Source organism: Equus przewalskii, chromosome 7 (genome assembly GCF_037783145.1).
Source record: "Equus przewalskii isolate Varuska chromosome 7, EquPr2, whole genome shotgun sequence".
NCBI lineage: Eukaryota > Metazoa > Chordata > Mammalia > Perissodactyla > Equidae > Equus > Equus przewalskii.
Window position 1 is genome coordinate 66,954,752 of NC_091837.1, and position 26,838 is coordinate 66,981,589.

General features: G+C 37.4%; 1 protein-coding gene across 5 annotated transcripts in view; it reads left to right on the forward strand.

The window, feature by feature from the left end:
• ARK2N (arkadia (RNF111) N-terminal like PKA signaling regulator 2N) overlaps positions 1-26,838 on the forward strand; it is a 76,662-nt gene that overhangs the window by 11,731 nt on the left and 38,093 nt on the right. For all 5 annotated transcript variants that reach the window (XM_070627586.1, XM_008534503.2, XM_008534501.2 and 2 more), the window contains exon 2: positions 20,422-21,206. In XM_070627586.1, coding sequence (XP_070483687.1) covers positions 20,492-21,206 — 715 coding nt within the window. In that variant the 5' untranslated portion in view covers positions 20,422-20,491. The remainder of the gene's footprint in view (positions 1-20,421; positions 21,207-26,838) is intronic.

Genomic DNA, 26,838 nt, shown 5'->3' on the forward strand with positions numbered 1-26,838 from the left:
AGCGTTCTTTTAGTGGGTTTTTCAAATGAAATTGTCTATATCTTTTTTGCTTTTTAAAATATCCCTTGAAACTTGTTGAAAACATTGAGGTCGTGGCTAATTGATGGTTGAGTATTTATGCTGTGTCTAAAATTTACCAGCAGCACCAGTTTTTTGAGGCTGAGGAGCAAAGGCCAGGGTAATGCAGATTGCTTTCTTGTTACCTTTTCCACGAAGTCTACAAGTAAAGCCATTTAGCTGCAGTGGTTTTCTGTATGCTGTGACCCTAGCTCCTATGAAGATGTTTATGCAGAAGACGACTGTGACATATATAGTAGCATCACATACATTTTTCTAAAAGCAAAGATGAATTTTAATAGGTTCATTTAACTGTGATAAGTCCAGTGTACAACTGGCCTCTGGCCCTGTTGGATATCTGGGAGCATTTGATATCATCTGGGCACTATTTTTCTCTCTTTATGTACTGGCTCTCTACTGCTTTTCTTTGTGGGCTTTGTTTTCAGCCAGGCTTTCTTCTCTTGAGGGCAGAGTTGGTCCCCCAGCAACTCCAAGCTAACAGTTTTTTAAAAAAAAATTAATAGACTTCACTTTTTAGAGCACTTTTAGGTTTGCAGAAAAATTAGGCAGACAATGCAGAGTTCCTGCAATTCCCCCCCCCATCAGTTTCCCCTATTATTAACATCTTGCATTAGTTTGGTTTATTTGTTACAATTGGCGGACTAATATTGATACACTGTTAAAGTCCAAGTTTACTTTAGGGCTCACTGTTTTTGTTGAAAAACAGAAATACTATGTTAAATAACATGGAATAACAGTTCTATGGGTTTTGACAAGTACCTAATGCCTATCCGTCATTACAGTATCTAACAGAATAATCATATTGCCCTAAGTATCTCCTTTGCTCCACTTATTCATTCTTTCCCCTTCTCCATGCTCCCCTGACAACCACTGATTTTTTTTTTTATTAATGTTATGATAGATTACAACCTTGTGAGATTTCAGTTGTACATTTTTGTTAGTCATGTTGTGGGTACACCACTTCCCACTTTGTGCCCTCCCCCACCCCCCTTTTCCCTGGTAACCACCGATCTGATCTCCTTATCAATATACTAACTTCCACCTATGAGTGGAGTCATATAGAGTTCATCTTTCTCTGACTGGCTTATTTCGCTTAACATAATACCCTCAAGGTCCATCCACGTTGTTGTCAATGGGCCAATTTTGTCTTTTTTTATGGCTGAGTAGTATTCCATTGTGTATATATACCACATCTTCTTTATCCAGTCATCAGTTTCTGGGCATGTAGGCTGGTTCCACATCTTGGCTATTGTAAATAATGCTGCGATGAACATAGGGGTGCAACGGACTCTTGAGATTTCTGATATCAGGTTCTTAGGATAGATACCCAGTAATGGGATGGCTGGGTCATAGGGTATTTCTATTTTTAACTTTTTGAGAAATCTCCATACTGTTTTCCATAGTGGCTGTACCAGTTTGCATTCCCACCAACAGTGTATGAGGGTTCCTTTTTCTCCACAACCTCTCCAACATTTGTCACTCTTGGTTTTGGATGTTTTTGCCAATCTAACGGGGGTAAGGTGATATCTTAGTGTAGTTTTGATTTGCATTTCCCTGATGATTAGCGATGATGAACATCTTTTCATGTGTCTATTGGCCATATTCATATCTTCTTTTGAGAAATGTCTGTTCATGTCCTCTGCCCATTTTTTGATCGGGTTGTTTTTTTGTTGTTAAGCAGTGTGAGTTCTTTGTATATTATGGAGATTAACCCTTTGTCGGATAAGTGGCTTGTAAATATTTTTTCCCAATTAGTGAGCTGTTTTTTTGTTTCAATCCTGTTTTCCCTTGCCTTGAAGAAGCTCTTTAGTCTGATGAAGTCCCATTTGTTTATCCTTTCTATTGTTTCCCTCAACTGAGGAGTTATAGTGTCCGAAAAGATTCTTTTGAAACTGATGTCAAAGAGTGTACTGCCTATATTCTCTTCCAAAAGACTTATTGTCTCAGGCCTAATTTTTAGGTCGTTGATCCATTTTGAGTTTATTTTGGTGTGTGGTGAAAAAGAATGGTCAATTTTCAATCTTTTGCATGTGGCTGTCCAGTTTTCCCAGCACCATTTGTTGAAGAGACTTTCTTTTCTCCATTGTAGGCCCTCTGCTCCTTTGTCGAAGATTAGCTGTCCATAGATGTGTGGTTTTATCTCTGGGCTTTCAATTCTGTTCCATTGATCTGACAACCACTGATTTTTTTAACAGATTTTTTATTTATTTATTTTAATTGACTTAATTTTTATAGAGCAGTTTTAGGTTCACAGAAAAATTGAATCAAAGGTACAGAGATTTTCCACATACCCCTTGCCTCCACACATGCATAGTCTCCCCCATTATCAAGATCCCCCACCAGAGTGGTACATTTGTTACAACTGAGGAACCTACAGTGACATGTCATTATCACCCAGAGTCCATAGTTTAACGTTAGAGTTCACTGTTGGTATTGCACAGTTGATAGGTTTGGACAAATGTATAATAACATCTGTCTACCATTATAGTATCATACAGAGTAGTTGGACTGCCCTAAAAATCCTCTGTGCTCTGCCTATTCATGTCTCCTTCCCCTGAACCTCTGGCAACTGCTGATCTTTTTACTGTCTCCTTAGTTTTGCCTTTTCCAGAATGTCATATAGTTGGAATTATACAGTATGTAGCCTTTTCAGATTGGCTTCTTTCACTTAGCAATGTGCACTTAAGTTTTCTCCATGTCTTTTCGTGGCTTGATAGCTCATTTCTTTTTACCACTGAATAATATTCCATTGTGTGGATGTATCACAGTTTATTTATCGTTCACCTACTGAAGGACATCTTGATTGCTTCCAAGTGTTGGCAGTACATCCTTTAGCATTTTTGACTGAAAATCACAATATTAAAGAGTAGAATTATAGCAGAAGCAACCTTTTTATTGACCTTATTACTATCCTGAATAGCAAATATTTATTGAGCAGCTCATTATTTTAAGGTTTAGTGCTAGGTGAGATATACCATGGAGTGATAAATGGTGAAGAACTTGGACTTTGGAGTCATTTCTGTTAAAATCCTGACTCCAGCATTGGCTCTGTGTTTGCAAATTTCCTAACTTTGTACTTATCTGTAAAATGGGGTAATAATATTTACCTTGTAGAGTTGTTGAGGGTGGGTTATGCATTTAAATGCTTAGCTGATTTTCTGGAAATTAAACAGCTTGATTTTAATAATGTTATGGTTTTTGTATATATAAACACATGTATTGTTTCCTTGGGCATCAAACAGTCTGATCCAGTCAGGCCAGAGGCTGAATTCTTTGCAGTTTGTTTTACAAGAATATACGTTTAGTACTAAAATACTGCTAAAACAGCTGCTGCTCTTTCCTACATACATACAAGTATATATTAAGAAGTGTTCAAGTAGTTTGCTTGGCAGTACATTACATGTCTGTCATGCTTTAGACTTTTTGAAGCATCTTACGTTGTTTCTTGATAACAGGTCTTTTTCTCATAACAACCATTAGAGTCTGTATTCCCACTCCCTAGTCCTTTTTAAGTTTTACAGATTAGGAACTAAAGAACAAAGGTACACATCCTAGGCTATACAGTTAGTGGCCGAGCTGAGATTAGAACCCAAGTTTCTGACTCCTACCTACATTATTTTTTCTTCTCTACTTTGCTGCCTTTGTTTTTCATCTGTCATTACTTTTAGGTACAGTGAGAGTCAGCTGCAGAGAGATACAAGTAGAGACAATGGTACTGATTCTCAGTGATTTGAATTTTTTAATTCACTGTTTTATTTGGTGTCTTCTTAGAAATGCCAAGGATACTTTAATGTTATTGGCAGGAAAATCCATCCTCGACCTCTCCTGAGCTTTAGAGCTGAGTATTAAATATCTTAGTGCATCCTCAACATTTCTTTAGATGTTTCAAAGGCACTTTAAACTCCCTATGCCTGATATCAGACTCTTGATGTCCCTTTCCCCTCTCCATTCACTACACACGTCTTTCGTGTCCCCTTAGTGATTGGTTCTACCGTCAGTAGTTGCAGAATCTAGAAACCAAAGATTTGTCCTTGACACCTACCTGTCTCACTCCCTGTATTTGCTCTGTGGTCTACCAGGTCCGTCTACATCTGTCTGTTGCCACTACCATCAGTCCAGAGCTACTGTTAATTTTTGCCTTGCCTTTGAGTTGTTCTACTGACATTTATTTTTGTCTCCTGTTCTCCACTGTGCAGCCAGAGTGGTCTTTTTGAAGTACAAATCAGCTTAAATCTGTCTCCCTCCCCTATTTAAAACAGTGGGTTCCTATTTATTCCTCAAGGAAGCCTTCGTAGATCTCCTAGGCTGTGTTACATTCCTCCTCATTTTTCTCCTTTCATTGTGCCAACGTACCTTCTCTCTGCTGGACTTGCCACAGTAATAAATTTTATATTTATTTGTGTTATTCAATTGTGTGAACATTCAGTCATCTCTTCCTTAGACTCCAAGTTCTGTTAGAAAGGTGCTGTGTATTTCCCAGTGCCTGGCGTAGTAATTGACACTAGGTGCTCAAGAAATGTATATTGAATGCGTGAATGAATCCTTGGTTGTAGAGAAATGACTTGTTAGTTCTGTGATGGACTTGAACTGAAGAGGAGGAAGAGAGAATATAAAGATTAAAAAGTACTATTTCTTGAAATTCGACTTTGTGTTTGTATACTTCATACTTGGTGCTGTAAATGTGTTACTCATTTCATCCTACCAAGGACTGAACTTTTACAAACAAGGAAACTGAGGCTTAAAGAATAATAATTTGTCAGTAGAAACATAACACTTCAAATTCCCTTTCAAGACTTAAGACTGGTGTTTTTATGAACTTTTTATTTGTTTTTATTTTTTGAAAGATGTTAGATCACTGTATCTCATGGCTACCACCATATTGTATTAGTACTGAGAGTAACATCGATGAAAACTGACTGACAGCAGCTATCTTTCTGCAGGATTATTGTCTTTGCTGAAATAGACCTCTCATCTCATCTAAGTCTAATCAACTTGAAATCATCAAAATGAAACTGTGAAATCCCTTCTTGGGTTTGAAGTCCAATATCTCTGACCTTTCTTGTTTCTTTTGATTTTTCTCATGTCTCTCTTGTTATGGAGCCTAGGTTTAAGATTCTGTAATCGCTCTTTTTACTCTTGTTTTTATTTATTGAAATCCTTCTTACTTTTCTAAGACCAGTTAAATTATTATCCACTTCATAGACATTTTTTCTAGTTCTGATCTTGTGAATGTCTGGAGTTCTTTATATATAGACATTTGTGTCTGTAATCCATTTTGAGTTAATTTTTGTAAAAGGTATAAGATCTGTGTCTAGATTAATTAGTTTTTCATTGGATGTTCAGTTGTTCCAGTACTATTTGTTGAATAGACTGCTTTCTCCATTGAATTGCTTTTGCTCTTTGTCAAAGGTCAGTTTGTGTTTGTATGGATCTGTTTCTGGGCTCTCTGTGTTCTGTTCAGTTGATCTGTGTATCTTTTCTTTAGCTAGTACGGCACTGTCTTGATTACTGTAGCTTTATAGTAAGTCTTGAAGTTGGGTAGTGTCAGTGTCAGTCCTCCCTTCAGTATTGTGTTGACTGTTCTGGGTCTTTTGCCTTACCGTAGTTTATATGGTTTTTCTAATCCACGAACACAGAATATTCCCCATTTATTTATATCTTCTTGAAGGTTAAGAATAGGCACAACTGATCTGTGGTAATAAAGGTCAGAATAATGGTTACCTTTACGGGGTAGGTAATGACTTAGAGGCAGCATGAGGGAGGCTTCTGGGGTTTTGGGAATGTTTTGTATCTGTGAGGTCATTACATGGATATGTTCATTTTGTAAAAGTCCATCAAGTTGCACACTTATGTGTACACTTCTCTATGGTAATATTTCAATCAAATATTTCTTAAAAAAGAAAAATCTTAGAGGAGAGAATCTGACTTTTTTGATTTGAAGAGCAGAAAACTCAATACCCAAATTTGTTGTTTAGTGGTCTAACATCTACTTACTAGTTTTGAAAATTTGTGAGTATAACTTTTTTGGGGGGAGGGAAGTGGGTAGAGAATTTAAATATTCAAAGTAAGAGCAGACTTGGGGCTGGCCTGGTGGTGCAGCAGTTAAGTTCGCACGTTGCACTTTGGTGGCCTGGGGTTTGCTGGCTTGGACCCCCGGTGCGGACCTATGCACTGCTTGTCAGGCCGTGCTGTGGCAGGCATTCCAGATATAAAAGTAGAGGAAGGTAAGCATGGATGTTAGCTCAGGGCCAGTCTTCCTCAGCAAAAAAGAGGAAGATTGGCTGTAGATGTTAGCTCAGGGCTAATCTTCCTCAAAAAGACAAAACAAAACAAAATAAGAGCAGACTCACATGAAAGGTTGATTTTAGTGTGTTTCTTGTAGGCTGTTTTTATGTTGGATGGTTTTTGGTCACAGATGTAGACAGAATTTTTAGTATCAATTTTAAATAAAATGAGGAACTGCAGTAGACTAAATCTTGGGAAAAACTCTGTCATAAATTCTGTTTGAAACATAGTGTTCTCTCAAGGGAGGTGGCTATAAGCCCTATCACTTGGTATTTGAAGCTAGGTTAGATAAAATAGTAGAATGTGTCCTGTTTGGACCCCCATTGCAAGGAAATAGACAGGATCACTTGTAAGGCTTTTTTTCTTTAAACTTCAATTCTGTGATAAGGAAAATACAGCCTCTACTCTAGTGGGCAAAAGCATTCTTGTTTTGTCAGTCAAGCATTGACTCTCTTTAAAGTTGCTTTTTTGTCTAAATAGAAAGCCATATTTAGCTCAGATTATTGTTTTGTACCAGAGACCAAAGTTGGAATTCATGAATTATCTAATACTATGGCTTGTACATGTGGAGAAGCAGTGTAAGTTAACTGCTTCATATAGATCATGTTTGAGGCATTAGCTGCTTGTATTTCTTACAGTTCTTGGGTGGTGATATGAAATAAACAGATGCAGGAGTGCTCCAATTAGAATGCCCCATTTTACATGACTGTGGAGCAAAATCTTGCCTAGAAGCAGTTTCATTTAATGGGCTGTGCTTGTGTCAACTTGTGGTTTCAACGGAAAAGTGCCTGTAGCAACAGTAGACTTATAACAGCAAGTGACTTCAGTTTGCATTTGTCACATCAGGAAGGACAATACACTTTCAGTTTATTCATTCATTTTTGTGTCCTTATAGTGGTGGTAAAGGATGGTTAATGGTGGTTGTTGCTCACAAGGGGTAAAATTGAAAGGTGTAAAAGGCAAGCCTTTCTTAGGCTGAGTGCTTAAAGATTTTATCCATTGCTGCGTCAGAACCCTCAGGAGGGTTTTCTGTAGTGGTTACTCTTAGGTAAGACTCCTTTAATCATGGTCCTTTCTCACAATTCTAAGTCTATAGGAAGTTGTTAAACATCTAAGAATATTTTGCAAGAAAACATACTTTCTTCTCTGTGTGTATTTTATGGATATTTTTATATCTTCTTTTTTCTCTGAGGATAATTTTTTACCTACCAGTTTATACACTAAAGCAACTGGTTCACATTTATAAAAAGTCTGTTAAAGTCTATTCTCTGTTCACGCTATGCTTTCTTCCTGGATGGGCTGATATATTCAGCTTCCACCTCTACTTATATTGATAATGTCCAAATCTCTATTTCTATATTTCTTTTCTTGGGAACTTGTGTTCCTATGAGCATTATCTAGTTCAAATCAAAGTTGATTATTTCTCTTTTTGCTCTTCTTATAGTACACATCTTAATTGGGGTTGCCCTCTACCCGGTTGTATATATATGCCAGTAACCATCAAAGGAGTGGAGTGTTCTGTATATATCATATGGGTTGAGTTGGTTGATAATGTCCAAGTCTTCTATATTTTTGCTCATTTTCTGTCGAGTTTTATCCATTTAGAATGAGGAATTGAAATCTGCAACTATTAGTATTGAATTGTCTCCTTTCCATTCTGTTAGTTTTTGCTTCATGTATTTTGAGCCTTTGTTAAATGCATATATATTTATAAATATGTATACATTTATAATTTTTAGATTTTCCTGATATAGTAACTTTTGTATTATTATGAAATGTCCCTCTTTGTCTCTAGTAATATTTCTTGTCTTAAAGTCTATTTTTTCTGATTTTTTTTTTAAACATTGGCACCTGAGCTAACATCTGTTGCCAATCGTCCTTTTTCCTACTTCTTCTTCTCCCCAAAACCCCCCCAGTACATAGTGGTATATTCTGGTTGTAGGTCCTTCTGGCTCTGCTATGTGGGATGCTGCCTCAGCATGGCTTGATGAGCAGTGCTAGGTCCATGCCCAGGATCTGAACCAGCAAAACCCTGGGCCACTGAAGCAGAGCGTGTGAGCTTAACCATTCAGCCACTGGGCTGGCCCCTGTCTGATGTTGATAATAGACATTTCAGCTCTCCTGTGGTTGCTCTTTGCATATTATGTCTTTTTCCATTCTTTTCTTTCAACCTATTGTATCTTTTTCTGTTCTTTTCTTTCAACCTATTTTATCTTTGAATGTAAGGTATGTTTCTCATAGACTTCATACACTTGGATCTTTTTCATACAGTCTGACAATTTCTGCCTTTTGATGGGAGTGTTTAGGCTGTTCATATTTAATATGTTTATTAATATGGTTGGATTTATATTTGCCATTTTGTTATTTATTTTCTAATGTCTCATTTTTTGTTGTTCCTCTGTACCTCCTTTATTGCCTTTTTTGGGGGTTAGTTTTTGGGGTTTTTTGCTGAGGAAGATTCACCCTGAGCTAATATCTGTGCCAGTCTTCCTCTATTTTGTATGTGGGTCACTGCCATACCGTGACCACTGATGAGTGGAGTAGGTCCGTGCCTGGGAACTGAACCCGGGCCACCAAAGCAGCTTGTACTGGATTTAACCACTAGGCCACAGAGCTGGCCCTGGGGGTTAGTTTTTTAACTACATTTTTTGAATTATTTTCTTAGTGGTTGCTCTGGGGATTACCTCTGTGTCTTCATTTATCACAGTTTGTTTTTTTTTTAATTGATACTTACTTAATTCCAATAAAATATAGAAACATTGCTCCAGTATGAGAGAGCTCCATCTCCTCCCTCTCTTTTAGGCTATTATTTATGTATATATGGTATCTTTGTGTTTTATAAACCTAGCAAACAATGTTACAATTATTGCTTTGTACAACCTTAAGCTTTTTGAAAGGAGATTGAGAAGAAATAAAAATTATTTAGTCTTTTATGTTAATTTACATATTTATCACTTTTTGTTGTCTGCATTTCTTTTTATGGATTTGAGTCACAATATGGTATCATTTCCTTTCAGCCTAAATAGTTTCCTTTTTTATTTCTTATAAAGTAGGTCTGCTACCAGTGAAATCTTAGTCTTTGTTTACGTGGGAATTTTTTTTTTTTTTGAGGAAGGTTAGCCCTGAGCTAACATCTGCTTCCAATTCTCCTCTTTTTTGAGGAAGACTGGCCCTGAGCTAATATCCATACCCATCTTCCTTCACTTTATATGTGGGACGCCTACCACAGCATGGCTTGCCAAACAGTGCCATGTCTGCACCCGGGATCTGAACTGGCAAACCCCGGGCCGCCTAAGTGGAATGTGCGAACTTAAGCACTGCACCACTGGGCTGTCCCCTATCTGGGGATTTTTCTTTTGCCCTCATTTTGAAAGAATAGTTTTGTTGGATATAGAATTCTTAGTTAATAGTTTTTGTTTCCCCCCAGCACTTTGAATGTCATTCCACTACCTTTTGACCTCTAGTGTTTCAGATTAGAGATCAACTGTTAAATCTTTGTGGTTTCCTTGTGTATGATGAATTATTTTTCTTTTACTGCTTTCTAGATTTTTCTCTGTCTTTTTCACTTGTTTGGCTATGATGTGTCTATGGATCTCTGTTTATCCTACTTGAGGTTTTTTGAGCTTCTTGGATGTATGGATTAATGTTTCTCATCGAATTCAGAGGAGATTTTGGGCTATTATTTTTTCAAATATTTTTTCTGCCTCTTTCTCACTCCCCTTCTTGGATTCCTATTATACATGTGTTGGTATTCTTGATGTTGTCCCATAAGTTTCTGAGGTTCTGTTTATTTTTCTTTAATTTTTTTTCTCTCTATTCTTTAGACCATGCAATTTCTATTGGCCTATCATTATGTTCACTGAGTATTTATTCTGCTATCTTGAACCTGTTGAACCCTTCTAGTGAATTTTTCCTTTCAATTTTTGTACTTTTCAGCTATAGAATGTCCATTTGGTCCTCTTTTAATACTTTTTATCTCCTTATTGAGATTCTCTATATGTCAGTTTATTGTTATCATACTTGAATTTTTAAAACATATTTTTCTTTAGTTCTTTGAGCATTTAAAATGCCTCTTTTGATGTCTTTGCTAAGTCTAACATCTGAGGACATTCATTTTTCTAGTGACTCCTTTTTTATCTCCTGTGTATAGGTTACATTTCCTGTTTCTTCAAAAGTCCTTGATTTTTTTATTGAAAACTGGACATTTTAGGTAATATATTTACTGTGGATTCTGATTATTTTTCCTTTTGAAAGTGTCATTCCTGTTTCTTTGTTTTGATAACTGGGATAAATCTGAGAAATCTGTTTTCCTGCAGTGTGTTGTTGCTTATGTCTCTGCTGTTTTTTTTTTTCTTCCTCTTTTAAATATTAAGCCTGGCTTTCTGGTGGTTGCTCTTGTCCTTTCTAGCATAGCTTACTGGTTAGCCAGTGCTTGGACAGAAGTACTCAAACACCTGCCAGTAAGGATTTTTGTTCTCTGCTTATGGGGAGCGCATTTTAAAGTTCAGGCCATTTTCAAGTCTGCCTGGGCTTTTACTTTCTGTTGGGCCTTTTGGCATCTCTGCATAATCATGCAGCCTCAGCCGAGAATATGCTTAACCCATTCGTGTCCACATCCACAGGCTAGTAGAACCCTTGACTATCCTGATGGCTTACTGCAGAGGTTGCCACTTGGTCTTACAATGCCCCTGGAGAAAGATGTGGCCAACCACTCCAAATTGAATGAGACCCCTTTGTAAGTGCAACTGGCAGATTCTCAGGGCCTGCCTCACCTCAATAGGCAGAACCTACTAAACTGGGAGGTGAGGGGAAATGGTTGCAGCCCCAGGCAAGAGCACCACAGACTCCCACTGTTCTTAATCAAAATTCTGCAGGTTTGCAAGTATTAACACTCAGGGTTGTGTAAACTTTTGACCTATTTCCAGAGCACTGGAAAATGGCTATTTTTGTCAATTTTGTCTTGCTTTGTAGTTACATTTTGGGGAGAAGATTTGCTGACCCTCTCACTTGCCCATAACCAGAAGTCTTGCTCTGCCAATACTTCAGAAACCCTACATACTCGTAATCTATCACATCTCCTCCATTCAGAGATAACCACTGTCCTGACAGTCTGGTAACTATTTCCTTGCTTTTTAAAGCAGTTTTACTGTACAACTAAGCTTTCATATATACTATGTCATTTCATTTTGTCTGATTTTGAATTTTCTATACAACTCATACTGTAAATTCTTTTGCAGTTTCTTTTTTTATTTTTTTGCTTACCATTGTTTTTGATATTCATCTGTGTTGAAGTACTTGTCCTTTATTTGTTTTCACTGCTGTATGCTCTTTCTTTGCAGGAGTTTACCACAATTTATTTTTCCATTCCACTGTCGGTTAGATGTTTTGTTTTTGTTTTGTCTATCACAAAATCAGTGCTGCTATGACACATGTGTTTCTGTAGACAGTGTTTTTCAAGCTTCAGGTTGCCACCTATTAGTTGTGTAATCAATTTACTGAGTCATGACAAGCACTAAAGTTTTCAAATATAGAGATGGAAAAGAAAATATATGAGTGCTTTACGTAAGTTTTTGTGTGTGAATGTCGTCACAAGAAGCTCCAAACTACTAAGTCACCTTTTATTTCCTGCACTCTAATCTCCAGAAAGCACTGCACATTCCCTGTTCTGTTCCCTCCACTCCATCTCCAGCACCCTTCCAGGTTGCTCTCTGGGTCATCATCAGCAAAATCATCAATATTCTCAACCTCCTCTCTGAATTTTTCCTTTACTTTCTTATACTAATAGCAACCTGGCTTTCCCGTGGGCACTGCTTCACCTTGCGAGAGGTGGTTGTGTTTTTTTTTTCTCCTGTAGTCCTTATCCTCTGGCCTGGAGAAGGAGGGGTAAATGATTTCCTTGTTCCTCATTAGTACTTTTCAGATAATTTTTCTCTTCCATTTATCCCCATATTGCTGTCATGTTTTGATCACTGACCCCTTTATATTGTGACAATTTTTGTTCCTTGCTTCTTGTCATTTTGTCCTTTGTTAGTCTTGTCTTAATTCTTGGTGTTTTCAGTATACACATAGATGATCCTCTGAGACTGCCCACTCAGTTCTGTGAACTCTTCCTTAATGATTTTGTTCTCTACCCTACCTCAGCCACTTGCTTTCATAGTCATATTCTAATTGTTACTTCTCACACTGTCTGTTGTGAAGGACCAGTATATTTTTATTTCCAATTCATCATTGGTGGATTCTTTTGGGCAAAATACAGTCAAAATCTATTACTAGGAAATTGAAGTGCTGTTTGGTTGTCACGACAATATGAAATTGCTGTAAGTTTCTAATCAGTTACTCTTAATTTCTATACTTCTCTCATTGCAGGCTGTCATTCAGGGGTAATACTTTGAGGAGCACTCTGTTAGATCTTGTCAGTTACTAATAGCTTAGTTTCAGTTTCATTCACAGCACTTTTGGATTACCACCGTCTGTCTTTCCAGCTCACTCTACAGTACCCTGACTCCACTGGTATGTCCATTTCATCGGTCCTACCACGTGTTCACTGCCTTGTACCTTCTTGATGTGATCATTAAAATCATTTTGTTGCACATTCTCTTGCTTCTTTCTTGCTTTGTTCTAATTGCTGGGCAAAACAATTCTGGTTAAATCCAATTTCTATGTCTTCTGCAGTTGGACTTAGACAGCCGAACTTGAAAGGAGAACAATACACCTGTGTGTACCAGTCACACTTTAAGTTCATGGCTGCAACCCTTAAAGTGTGCTCTTATTATTGTCTGGAAATCATATACTGTACTTCTGTAGTTTCTTCACTTTCTCACTGCTGTTTCACACCTGGTCCTCCGATCACCCTCACCACCACCTCATTCATAACTGATGACCTTGCTTTCTTCTTCCTAGAGAAATTTACATTCAGAAGAGAACTTCCACAGATTCCCATTACGTTTATCATTGGGCCATGCAAGATTAGAATGACACCTTTTGTTTTGATAATAATTTTTGCCTTACGGTCTGTTTTACCTGTTAATCATAGAGATAAATCAGCTAGAGGGGAGTTGGTTATATAATTTTCTGTTCTTTTCCTTTAAGCCTTTATATGTCCTTATGTATGGGAGATGGACTTTAAACAATAACACAGTTATTTAACTACAGTAATGTAAAGTATCATGAAGGAAAATAGGTGTGTAATCTGTATATAACAAGAATCTTATTAGCCTGTAAGATACCAAAGGCCACCCCAAGGAAATAATATTTATTCTGCTATCTGCAAAGAGTAGCCAACAAAAGAGCAGCACAAAATGAATGTGAAAGGTCAGAGATCTGAAAAAATTGTTTATATGACCTTTTTTTGTAGCTAGAGAGAGCTAGCATATGAGTGGTCTAAGATTGAAACTGGAGAAGTGGGCAGAGGTTTGAAGCAGGGGAGAGCAATCACATTTTCCTCCTGTTAAGTTTGTGTTAATAGCTTGGAAATTGAGATTGTGAGTTGGTATTTTTTGACTCCATGTAAATTATTGTACTTAGCAGTTTTATTCTCCTTCAGATTTTCGGTAGCAAATGGTATAACCCATTTCCATTTTTCACAAACCCCCAAACCTGCCTCCTTTTTCACCTTGCCTTAAGCTTTGCTGACCAAGGAAGTCTGACATGAAACACGCTCACTCCAGATTTTCACAGTAGCCTCATTCAGCCTTACACTTTCCACTTCCCTGTCTCTTCAGGTGGGGGTCAGTATACTGCTTCCTTCCAATGGTTTAACTCTTCTACCTGTCCTCATCTTCTGTCATCTTAGTTTCTTAATGAGTACAAGGACTAATAAAACAAATCCTGCATTTTCATTGTCCAGAATTGACAGCCTGTTTTTGTTTTTTTAATTGTTGCATATTACCCCCCCCTTTTCTTTGAGGGGGAGAGAAAAACATCATATAGAGCTCAATTTGCCTTTAACTACTCTCCTCTCAGTCATTCCCTCCATCTCAACCTTATAGGACATTTAAGAAATGCTCTGTATGTGGGATCTAAAAAAAAAACTTTCTCATATAACCATGTCATATTTGCCTTGTAAAAATATTGTTCTGCCTGCTGTATGGAGAACAGGTTGGTGGGTAGGAGCAAGACTGACTATGGAGAGACAGGAGATGATTGTCAATCATTCCATTTAAAAATAAATGATGGAGGTTGTGTTTAGAGTGGTTGACCGTGGAGCTGGAGAATAGTGGACAGGCTAGAAATCTAAGGAGGTAGGATTGATAGGAGTTAGTGAATGATGGGATGCAGTGAGTAAAGGAGGAGGCATTGTCAAGAATAACCCTCAGGTTTTTGACATGAGCAACTGAGATAATAGTGGTGCTATTTACTGAGCTAGGGAAAACTCAAGAAGGAGCAGAGTAGGATAGTTCAGAGATGACTAATTTGGTTTTGGGCATGAGGAGATTGTGGTGCCCTTAGGAAATCTAAATGGAGATGTCAGATGGCTATTTGGGTGGACTGGGATAGACCTCAGAGAAGGTCTGAGATGGAGAAACAAAATTACTAGTATAGGGATGGTATTGGAAACTGGGTGTAGAAGAGGTCACTGTTGTGGTTGGGAAAAAGACGTGGTCCTAGGACTAATGCCTGAGGTTTGGTGTAGAAGAATTAAGCCTATAAAGTAGGGTGAGAAGGAGCAGCCAGAAAAATAGGGAAACCTGGAATCCAAACAAAGACATTAGTTTAAGGAGGAGAGAGAGTGGTTAGGTAAAGAAAGCTGCTTAGGCAGTAGGTAAGATGAGGGCCAAACGATGTTGGATTTAGAGAGATGGGGATCATTAATGACCCTGGTAAGAACTGTTTTACTGGTTTAATAGAAGCAGATGTGATATGGGATTGGGGTTGAGAGGGAGTGTGAGAGGTAAGGAAATAGAGGCAGGGAGTTTAGACAACTCTCCTAATAAGATTGGCTGTGAAGGAAGATTCGGTACCTGCAAGAGGAGATGTGAGATTGAGATGATAGGTAGAAGGAGGATTTTTTTGAATGAATGAAGGAATGAGCAAACGAATGAACAGTTCAGTTGAGTGTGAGAGGTGGACGAGTGCCAAGGAATAATCAGTGTAAGGTTCTAGGGAGATGAGAGGGGGATGAGCTGTAATATTCATATAGAAGAGGATTGCCTTTAGGTGGGAGGGAAGAATAGCCTGGGGGAAAATGCTTTCCAATAGGATAAATGCCATGTGTGGTATGTGTAGTACTTTCATTGTAAATTCACTTTGAGCATTAAACCAGAGGGTTGAGAGCCTTTTATCCCATTTACAAAATGCAACTCCCATCTGATAATTTTATCATTTTCTACTGCCATGTACTTTTGACTACCTCTACCAGAAAAATCCATTTTTATTTTATTTTATTTTATTTTTTATTGAGTTATTGATAGGTTACAATCTTGTGAAATTTCACTTGTACATTAATGTTTGTCAGTCATGTTGTAGGTGCACCACTTCACCCTTTATGCCCACCCCCCACCCCACCTTTCCCCTGGTATCCACTAAACTGTTCTTGGTCCATAGTTTTAAATTCCTCATATGAGTGGAGTCATACACAGATTATCTTTCTCTTGCTGGCTTATTTCACTTAACATAATTCTCTCAAGGTCCATCCATGTTATTGCAAATGGAATGATTTTGTTCTGTTTTGCAGCTGAGTAGTATTCCATTGTATATATGTACCACATCTTCTTTATCCGTTCGTCTGTTGATGGGCACTTAGGTTGCTTCCACGTCTTGGCTATTGTAAACAGTGCTGCAATAAACATTGGGGTGCACAGGACTTTTGGGATTGCTGACTTCAGGCTCTTTGGATAAATACCCAGTAGTGGGATGGCTGGATCGTATGGTAGTTCTATTTTTAGTTTTTTGAGGAATCTCCATACTGTTTTCCATAGTGGCTGCACCAGTTTGCATTCCCACCAGCAGTGTATGAGGGTTCCTTTTTCTCCGCAACCTCTCCAACATTTGTTGCTGTTAGTTTTAGATATTTTTGTCATTCTAACGGGTGTAAGGTGATATCTTAGTGTAGTTTTGATTTGCGTTTCCCTGATGATCAGTGATGATAAGCATCTTTTCATGTGCCTATTGGCCATCAGTATATCTGCTTTGGAGAAATGTGTGTTCATGTCTCCAGCCCATTTTTTGATTGGGTTGTTTGATGTTTTGTGATTGAGTTGTGAGAGTTCTTTATATATTAAGGATATTAAGCCTTTGTCAGATATATGACTTGGAAATATTTTTTCCCAGTTAGTGGGTTGTTTTTTTGTTTCAATCCTGTTTTCATTTGCCTTGAAGAAGCTCTTTAATCTGATGAAGTCGCATTTGTTTATTCTTTCTATTGTTTCCCTTCTCTGAGAAGGCATGGTGTCCGAAAAGATCCTTTTAATACTGATGTCAAAGAGTGTACTGCCTACGTTTTCTTCCACAAGCCTTATGGTTTCAGGTCTCACCTTTAGGTCTTTAATCCATTTTGAGTTTATTTTGGTGAATGGTGAAAAAGAATGGTCAATTTTCATTCTTTTACATGTGGCTTTCCAGTTTTCCCAGCACCATTTGTTGAAAAGACTTTCTTTTCTCCATTGTATGCCCTCAGCTCCTTTGTCAAAGATAAGCTGTCCATAGATGTGTGGTTTTATTTCTGGGCTTTCAATTTTGTTCCATTGATCTGTGCACCTGTTTTTGTACCAGTACCATGCTGTTTTGATTACTGTAGCTTTGTAGTATGTTTTGAAGTCAGGGATTGTGATGCCTCCCGTTTTGTTCTTTTTTCTCAGGATTGCTTTAGCAATTCGGGGTCTTTTGTTGCCCCATATGAATTTTAGGATTCTTTGTTCTAATTCTGTAAAGAATGTCATTGGGATTCTGATTGGGATGGCGTTGAATCTGTAGATTGCTTTAGGTAGAATGGACATTTTAACTATGTTTATTCTTCCAATCCATGTACATGGAATGTCTTTCCATCTCCTTATGTCGTCATCCAGTTCTCTCAGAAAGGCCTTGTAATTCAGAAAAATCCACTTTTTATCCCCTGACCAAAACCAATATATGCAGTAAATAATCTGGTTGTTTGGGAAGATTGATCTGTACATACGACATCTTTTTCCCCTGTGTTTGGGGTACTTCATTTTTATTCCACTGCAGGGAGTTTTGTCAGAGCTTGTATTTCCAGTTCCTGTGACATTTTTTTCTCTTGTGTTTTATGAATTATAACAAAATTCCACTACAGAGGGGAAATTCTAATAGAATTCACTGACTAAATTTGACCTGAGTAGTTATTGGTGCCAAGAGCAGAAAATACACAGCTCCTTTTTCTCAGAAGACTTTTCAGTAGAGTTTTATGTTAGAATGGATTTTTAAATAGATAATACTTGTACGTGATGCAAAAATCAAGAGGTACAAAACTACATACAGTAGAAAGTCTTTGACTCCCCTTCCCTCATTCACTCTTTCCTTGCCAGGGCAGCTGGTATTACCATTTTCTTAACTATCCTCCTAGAGATTCTTTGCATCTACAGACAAACTCATATATAAATATAATTTTGTTTTTTATTTACACAAATGGCCTAATATAGCTTTTTTGTTCATTTAACATTATGTATTAAAATTGCTCCATATCAATATATAAAGAACTCTTTCATTCTTTATGGCTACATTGTATGGACTTAACCGTGAACTAACTGGTGTCCTATTTATGGTTGATACCAGTGTTTGTGATTAATCTGGGCCCATTTAAGTGATTTGACTACAATACTGTGCTTTTTTAGGCAGCAGTAATCATTGTAAATCTCAGTTAACACTTAGATGTAAGGAACTTGAAATGAAAGATGATTGATGTGTCATATGGAAGGCTATTGTTATTCTCATGCTTTCTTACAAGGAAAAACTGTCTAGATTCATTTATGCTACCCATACAATTTATTTACTGAAGAAACAAGAGTTTTATGGTCAATTTAACAAATTTACTTTTCAACCTGAAGTTATGTTATGTACTTTGAAAAGGTCCGGTACCTTCTGCTTTCAAAAATTGAGACTTTTTTTTTAAAGATTGGCACCTGAGCCGACATCTATTGCCAGTCTTTTTTCTTCTTCTTTTCCCCAAAGCCTCCCAGTATATAGTTGTATATTCCAGTTGCAGGTCCTTCTGGTTCTGCTCTGTGGGATGCCACCTCAGCATGGCTTGATGTGCAGTGCTAGGTCTGTGCCCGGAATCCAAACCTGTGAAACCCTGGGCCGCTGAAGCAGAGTGTGCGAACTTAACCACTTGGCCCTGGGACCGGCCCTAGTTTGAGACTTTTGATGCTTGTGCTTTGTAGCTGATATTAATTTCGTTTGAGCATATTTCTCAGATGTTTCAGCTTTAAGAAAAATCTTTATTCCAGAATATATAACATTTTCTACAGAAGAATCAACTCTCATTTTTATTCTCAGAAAATCTTGAGTTTGTTCCTCATATCTGGGGGTATTTCATATCTATAAATATTTTATTTCTTGTTTCTCTTGCCAGCATCCTTCATTTATGACACTGGCAGTTTGTTGGTTTAACTTTTACTCCCTCTGTTGGCTTTCAGAGGTGTTACATTCCTTTTGGAATGGTGTTACACTTATGCTTATTTTCATTTAACTAAAAAATTGGCAATGATGCAAATATACTTGTGAAATAGGCTACACCTAAGATTGTTTTAAATTAATAAATGTTTTCAGTGGCCATGAATATTCTGGTTTTCAGAACATTTTAAAGAAACTTCATCAGAATGCCTGTTTTATAATGCAGCTCAGAACAGGGCCATGAAAAACAAAACAGGTATATAGAATATTCATATTTATAGTAAGCAAAAAGTGGTCTTGGCATATCAGATCAATAAAAGGACTTTTCACATATCTTCTGGTTGCTGTCTACCATATATTGAACTATTAAGTAACTTGATGGAGTGAAATGATGGGGATGGCTTGTTGCACCTGACTAGCATACCATCTAGCTTAATGCTCGTGTCTGTCTGTGACCTATGAGACATCATGATAATTGCCTTCTTTAACATCGCATGCACAGGGTGAGGTATTTACTTGCCTTGCAGATTCTTAGCATCCTCTTAAAAGCTACCAGTTAATGAAGTTTGGACTGTATAGGTCACAACTCTTGTGGTTAAAGATTATGTCCTCTTTCTCCATTATTAAGTGGAGTTGTAGCATACACAGATGGGGAAGGATGTTAGGTTCTAAAGTTAGCATATAAGGTGGAAAATGTGTGTAGGGTGTTTTCTCTTAAACCCCTTAAGTCATTCATAGAATACAGTGTACTAGATTTTCTGGGTTCACAAAGCAGCTGATCAGTATTTAGTGGCTATTGTTTATGAAACAAAACACATATTTAAACCCTAGACTCACATTCATCATGATGAGAGGTATGTGGGAACTAAGGACTGAGGGAACAGCAGATTCAGGCCTTTCGTCTTAATGTCCCCTCTAGAGCAACTCCTAGTGAGAAGAATGGCAGAGAGGTTTAATGCATATAGTAACTTTGGTTGCTCATTTGTCAAATGCATGTAGTTGAAATTTTTTTTTTTTAACTAAGTGTGCATTTGATGTTACTCCATTGTAACTTCCCCTTTTGCCTCCTTTCTTTGAGGATTTGAGTGTAAAAGTGATCATTCCAGTTAACTTGTTTTCTGGACCAGTTTTTTTGAAGCATTCTTTTTCATTTATATTAAAGTCAAAACATACATATTAACTATATCAGAGTTTTGAGGATCCCTTTCTTGAACACTTAAAGTTTTAAAGTTGAAATCCATGTTTGGTTCCTTGCTGGCCTTGCTAGTTGAGTAATAGAGGATTAATATTGTGCCATTTTTAGTAGCTGTGTATAGTTTTTTGATAGTACTAAGTCCTTTGAATTTGATTATTGTTCAAGCAGATAATAGATAACATATTTTAAAGGCCTGCATCATGGTAACTTTTGCCACCCACTTAGAAAGGTAGGCATGTTGTATTGATTAAATAATCTGCCATTTCTGTTTATTGATTTTGTGTATTTTTGTACAGGTTGCTTTCCTGTTGCTTCTTTGACATAGTTTCCTAGACTCTGCTCTATGATTTAACTTGAAAGTCTGAAATGAAGATGGAGGAGGCAGTGGGAAAAGTTGAAGAACTCATTGAGTCTGAAGTCCCACCAAAAACATCTGAAAAAGAGACAGCTAAGGAGGAAGATGGATCTGTAGAACTGGAAGCTCAAGTTCAGAAAGATGCTGTAGTGGATTCTACAGTTCTTTCTTCAATGCCCTGCTTGTTGATGGAACTGAGAAGAGACTCTTCTGAGTCTCAGTTAGCATCCACAGAGAGTGATAAGCCGACAACTGGCCGAGTTTATGAGAGTGACTCCTCTAATCACTGCATGCTTTCCCCTTCCTCTAGTGGTCACCTGGCTGATTCAGATACGTTGTCTTCTGCAGAAGAGAATGAACCCTCCCAGGCAGAAACAGCAGTAGAAGGAGACCCTTCTGGAGTATCTGGTGCCACAGTTGGGCGCAAGTCTCGGCGGTCCCGATCTGAAAGTGAAACATCCACTATGGCTGCCAAGAAAAACCGGCAATCCAGTGATAAGCAGAATGGCCGAGTTGCCAAGGTTAAAGGTCATCGAAGCCAGAAGCACAAGGAGAGAATCAGGCTACTGAGGCAGAAACGGGAGGCTGCTGCACGGAAGAAATATAACCTGTTGCAGGACAGTAGTACCAGTGATAGTGACCTGACTTGTGACTCAAGCACGAGCTCATCCGATGATGATGAAGAGGTTTCAGGGAGCAGCAAGACAATCACGGCAGAGATACCAGGTAGAGGATGTTTTTTAAACTGACTGTAGAGTACCTGATGGCGTTTCTTGACTGTCAGGCCCAGTTAGATGAGTGACACTTGAAAAAGTCCAGGAGACCTGCAGCTCTGTGTAAATTTGAAGACTGCAGTGTATTAACAAGACATGGCCAATTTAAAAAACCTGTTCTGAGGTTTCCAGTGCACTTTAGCACATCGGCAAAAAAATATTTAAATGGTTAATGATAGGGACAAGATTATTTTTAAGTAATGGAATTCCTCATGAGTCTCTTTCTCTGTAACACGTTATCTGAACTCCGATCATTGCCTTTTTAGCGCTACTTAGATTTAATACTCACTGTTCAGCATTATTACTAAGTACTTTCTCCTCAGGAATAGGCACTTTGCTTTATTATATAGGCAGTGCACTTGAGCTTATGGTGTCTGAAATAACATGTTCTATCTTTTGTTCAAGTTTTCTAATAACTATCCTCCTAAAACAGTATGTTTTATGTTTTCCCCTCATTCATTGCATGATAAGCTAGTTATCCTTGTTGCACATTTTTCTATTCTAAGTTGTCACTCTCATTGAAAAAGACATTTTTTTGCAAAATTTCCCCCTTAGTCCCCCAAGCTTTAAAAAGTTTGATGGAAATCTGCTTGTTCCAGCTCTCATTGATATAAGGGTCTGTAATTTATTACATGTTTGACATATCTGCTTTCTCCATATTATCATGTCTGGTACTGTGTACTACAAAGGCAGTCTTGAGATTTCATAGTGGAAGAAAGATGAGTTCTGAATGGTTCTTAATTGATGAATCTCATTATTAAAGAAATTCTTACGATTAGGAACATTCTGTAAACTACATGGTATTTAATAGACCATGACAGCATTGTTTATTGCTACATTAAAGAGGGGGAAGTTTTGGTTTTCAGAGTTTTATGGGTGACTTTTTTCCTCCTAGTTTTCTGAAAGGTTTCTGTTTCTACACATGAAGACAGCATATTGCTGATATACAAAGACTATTTCAAGAAAAATCATATTGGTTAATTAAATTTATAGCTAACCAAACTTATATAAACTTAACAGAAAAACTGATTTTAAAGCACTTTATAGGTGTTCACAGTATAATAATGAAAGTCTCATGCACATAGTGTATTAAATATGTGTTTTTAACAGTCATTAGAAATGCTTACAGTTTTAATATCTGTTGAATTCCTTTGGTAGTTCCTTGTGTTGAAATTCCTGGGGAGGGGATTGAATTGAAGCTCATCAGTTGAATGCATGAGAAAAGCAGACTTTGGGGTTGTTGTAAGGCAGGTTCTAGGTATATTTCAGTTTTACATTTAATAATATTTTTAAGAAAGCTTTATTAATACCTGTAAAATTGTTTGTTCATGCATTTTATGTCCTCTTCTAATCTGTTAATCAAGATCATGATGGATCTCTTGATAGAGTGCTTAATTCCACTCACTAAATTTATGTAACCCCAGTACTTTGCCTTTTTATGGAAAGGGATAATAAGGTGGGTGAACAAAATGCTCTTTGAAGATAGACCCCATTGTAGAAGTGGCATGAGAAATGTCTTCATGGGCTCTCTCCCTGTATGGCTTACGTAAGTTAGGTGTGCCTTGTTCATATTTTCCAGACTTCTTTGCTAATTGATTACCTAGACTAGTGTTTAAAACTTCAAAAACACCAGTGGTCAGTTTCTTGTCTATTCTGAATTGTATACCAACTGAAGAACTGAAGTAAATTATCTGAATCTATAATTTAGTTTTTGTTGTTCATTTAGTAAGTTTGTGGCTTTTGAAAATATGTTGAGTTTTCTAAGGTAATCATGGAGAATTAAATGGTAGGTAAGGTGCAAGACCATTATTTATGACTACCTAGGTTGTGCACTACACAGTTTCAGGAAATGCTGTTCACATTAAGACAAGGGTGAGTGGTCTTCCCTGGAATTGTGCAAAGCAGGAAAGATGGAATAGCCTAAGTTTAAATATTAGCAAGTTCATTTCAACTGTCCATGTTGTTACCCCTGAAAAATTGTGACATTGTGCATTTTTAATGTAATAATTATGTGTACCTCACTTTTTCCTCAGTCACGTTATGATTGTGGGGAAGGGGGGGTATATTCACCCTTATAGCAAGGACAGTTGTTGAAAAGTTTTATAAATTGTAAAGACAGGATAAATTATGAACTGACTTGAGTGCAATGGCATGGATATTCAGGTGAACTTAAATGGGATGTGCCTAACAGAGAATCTCTTGGATGTTGAAATTTGAATCCAGCTGTTTACACAGAATGGAAACCAAGAGGAAAAGTTAAAACTAAGATTCTTGCTATACTCTTTCATCAAGGTACAACAAATTTAGTCATTCAGAAAATGCTTTATTTATAAGCTTTTGTTTGGCAGCAGCTTAAAATTTGAAGGAATTATGCTAAATGTTCTTTTATGCTGAGTAATTTAATAATTAATGCATTTTCTTTTAAAGAGTGAAAATAACTAATGATGCAGACTTACATAGTGCATGTTAATAGTTGAACTTGATATCTGGGCAACGGATGTTTGTGAAGTTTTTTTTTTTATAGTTAAGAGTTAACTGATGGGCAGGTTAGTATGCATACTAGATCATTCTTTCGAAGTTTTTGAAAAATATTACTGTTTTAAGAATCTGGAGGTATCATATCAAGATAATTCTGGCAGTTCTTTCATTTGGGGGACTTGCAGATGAGCAAAAATAGAGTATTTTGTAGTGAATATTAATGTAAAAATACTATATGGTGGTCTTGAGTATTCAAGGCTCTTAGCAAATGTCTCGTTTATCTTCGTAGATGATCTTTTGGCTATTAATCACTCTTTGCAGTTTTATGATTAGAGCATTATTTCTCCGGGGGTGGGGGCAGTTTCTCTATAAAATCACTTTGAGATTAGATCTGTAGAGTCTGCTCTTGCATGGAATTTTGTTTTTAGTGAATATGAATAATGGACATCAGACTTCATTCAGTTCGAGAAATTAATTCTGTGAAGAGACTCACGTGCACCAGTGTACATGGGCAATGGGGAAAAGTTTTTCGAGTAACTGTTGTTTTTCATAAATATTTAGCATAGAGTAAACCTCAGGGTCACTACACCTTGTCTTGGCTAAAATGACCTGCTTTTATGTGGTTTAATAGTCACCATATACAGTCATGCACTGCATAACGGCATTTTGGTCAACAATGGATGATTATATGACAGTGGTCCCATAAGATTAGTACCATAGAGCCCAGGTGTATAGTAGGCTATACCATCTGAGTTTGTGAAAGTCTATGATGTTTGTACGATGCACTTCTCAGAATGTATTCTGGTCGTTAAGGGATGCATGACTGTAAATGCCTACTCAGACTGAGGTTCCAAAAATAGTACTTACCTTGGTAGGTAAGAGTCAGTTGTCTTGGCTGTTTTTTTTTTTTTTTTTTTTAAAGATTGGCACCTGAGCTAACAACTGTTGCCAATCTTCTTTTTTTTTTCTGCTTTTTCTCCCCAAATGCCCCCCAGTACATAGTTGTATATTGTAGTTGTAGGTCCTTCTAGTTGTGGCATGTGGGATGCCGCCTCAACATGGCCTGATGAGTGGTACCATGTCCGCGCCCAAGATCTGAACTGGTGAAACTCTGGGCCGCCAAAGTGGAGTGGGCAAACTTAACCACTCGGCCACAGGGCTGGCCCCTGTTTTGGCTGTTTTGCATTTAGAAAATCTAATTGGTCTATTTTGGAGAATGTCAGGAAGGCTGTTGAGGATGGCTGTCTGAGATCACCTGAATTCTCAATCCATGTGACCAGGCCAGAACAGCTCAATCCCACTGAAGCTAGAATCTCAGCACCCATTACTCACCATACACGTTTATGCACTGAAATGCATCATGATAAACTATCATCTTACCTCACAGTTTTTCTGAGGTAGAGACTTATGCTTGATCAATTACCTCTTGCTTGGAAATTAAAAAAAAAAATTTTTTTAAGTACTAAATCCCTTTTTGAAAATAGGAAAAAGGGGAGGTAGACAATTAAAATCACCTGTAATCCTGCTTTTGTTACCATTTCAGTATGTTGCCTTGCACAATATATAGCAAAATTTATCATACTATGTATACTTCTATCTTCATTTCCCTCTTAACATTGCATTTTTAGCAATTAACCAAAACATAATATTCTCCTTAAAATATATGGATTTTGAATAATTTGGTTAACTATAAAATAACTTCCCTAATGTTGATCCTTTGGGCTGTTTTTCATTTTTGCTATTATGAGAAAGGGTATGAACACTTTAAGGCTGTTACACACACTGCCAAACTGCTTTTTAAGAATATTAAGTTTATTCCATCCAGGAACTTGAGTATTATATTCTTCCTATTGAGTATTTTTTTAAAAACCTTGCCGATTAGATGCAAGAATTGTTAGTGTTAATTTGCATTTCTTTGATCACTAGTGAAGTTGAAAAATCATATTTGGCCATTTGTGTTCTTTTGGTAAACAGTCTATTGATGTTCTTCTCATGTTTTCCTCCTGCCACATTTGTTTCTCTTATTGATTTGTAAGGATTCTTAACTTTGGGAACTGAATTACTTGGAAAAAATTTAGTATTAATTTAAGCAGTGGGGACTCATGGGAGAAGACCCCAAATCCACATTGGAAATCTTATGACCTTTTCCTAGATTGAATATGAAGTGACTAAAAGCCCCAAGTCCCCATTTTAAGCCTCTTGTAATCTGATTGTATTTTGGTAGCCATTTAGGAGACTTACTAAGTATATTGAAAACAAAATACTGAAATGGAATAAATAGGTGAGAACTGCCTATTTTCAGCTTAGTAAATGCAAACAAGGCAAGTAAGATCCATGCAGTTTTCAATCTCGCTGTGTATTAAAATCACTTGGGGAGTATTTAATATTTATGATGGGCCAGCCCTGGTGGCTTGGTGTTTTAAGTTCAGCGTCTCCTCTTCAGTGGCCTGAGTTCGGTTCCTGGGTGTGAGCCTATACCATTCTGTTAGCGGCCATGCTGTACTGGGGGCCCACATAGTAAAAATAGAGGAAGACTGGCATGGCTTTTAGCTCAGGGCAAAGCTTCCTCAGCAAGCAACAACAAAAACTTATGATGCCCAGGCCCCGCTCCAGACCAGTTAAATCAGAATCTCTGGGTCTGACCCAAACATCAGCATTTTTTCCCCAGCTTTTTTGAGATATAATTGACATATAGTGTTGTGTAAATTTAAGGTGTACAATGTGAATATTTCATTTATGTGTATATTATGAAATGATTGCCACAATAATATTAGTCAACACATCTGTCACTTAACATAGTTATAATTTGTGTGTTGAGAACTTTTAAGATCTGCTCTCTTAGCAACTTTCAGATATGCAATACAGTATTGTTAACTACAATCACCATGCTGTACGTGGCATCCCCCAAACTTATTCACCCTATCACTAGAAGTTTGCACCCTTTGATCACCTTCACCCATCCCATCCTTAGCCTCAGCGCCCGACCACCAACGTACTGTTTCTGAGTTGTTTTTTTTGAGGAAGATTAGCCCTGAACTAACATCTGCTGCCAATCCTCCTCTTTTTGCTGAGGAATACTGGCCCTGAGCTAACATCCATGCCCATCT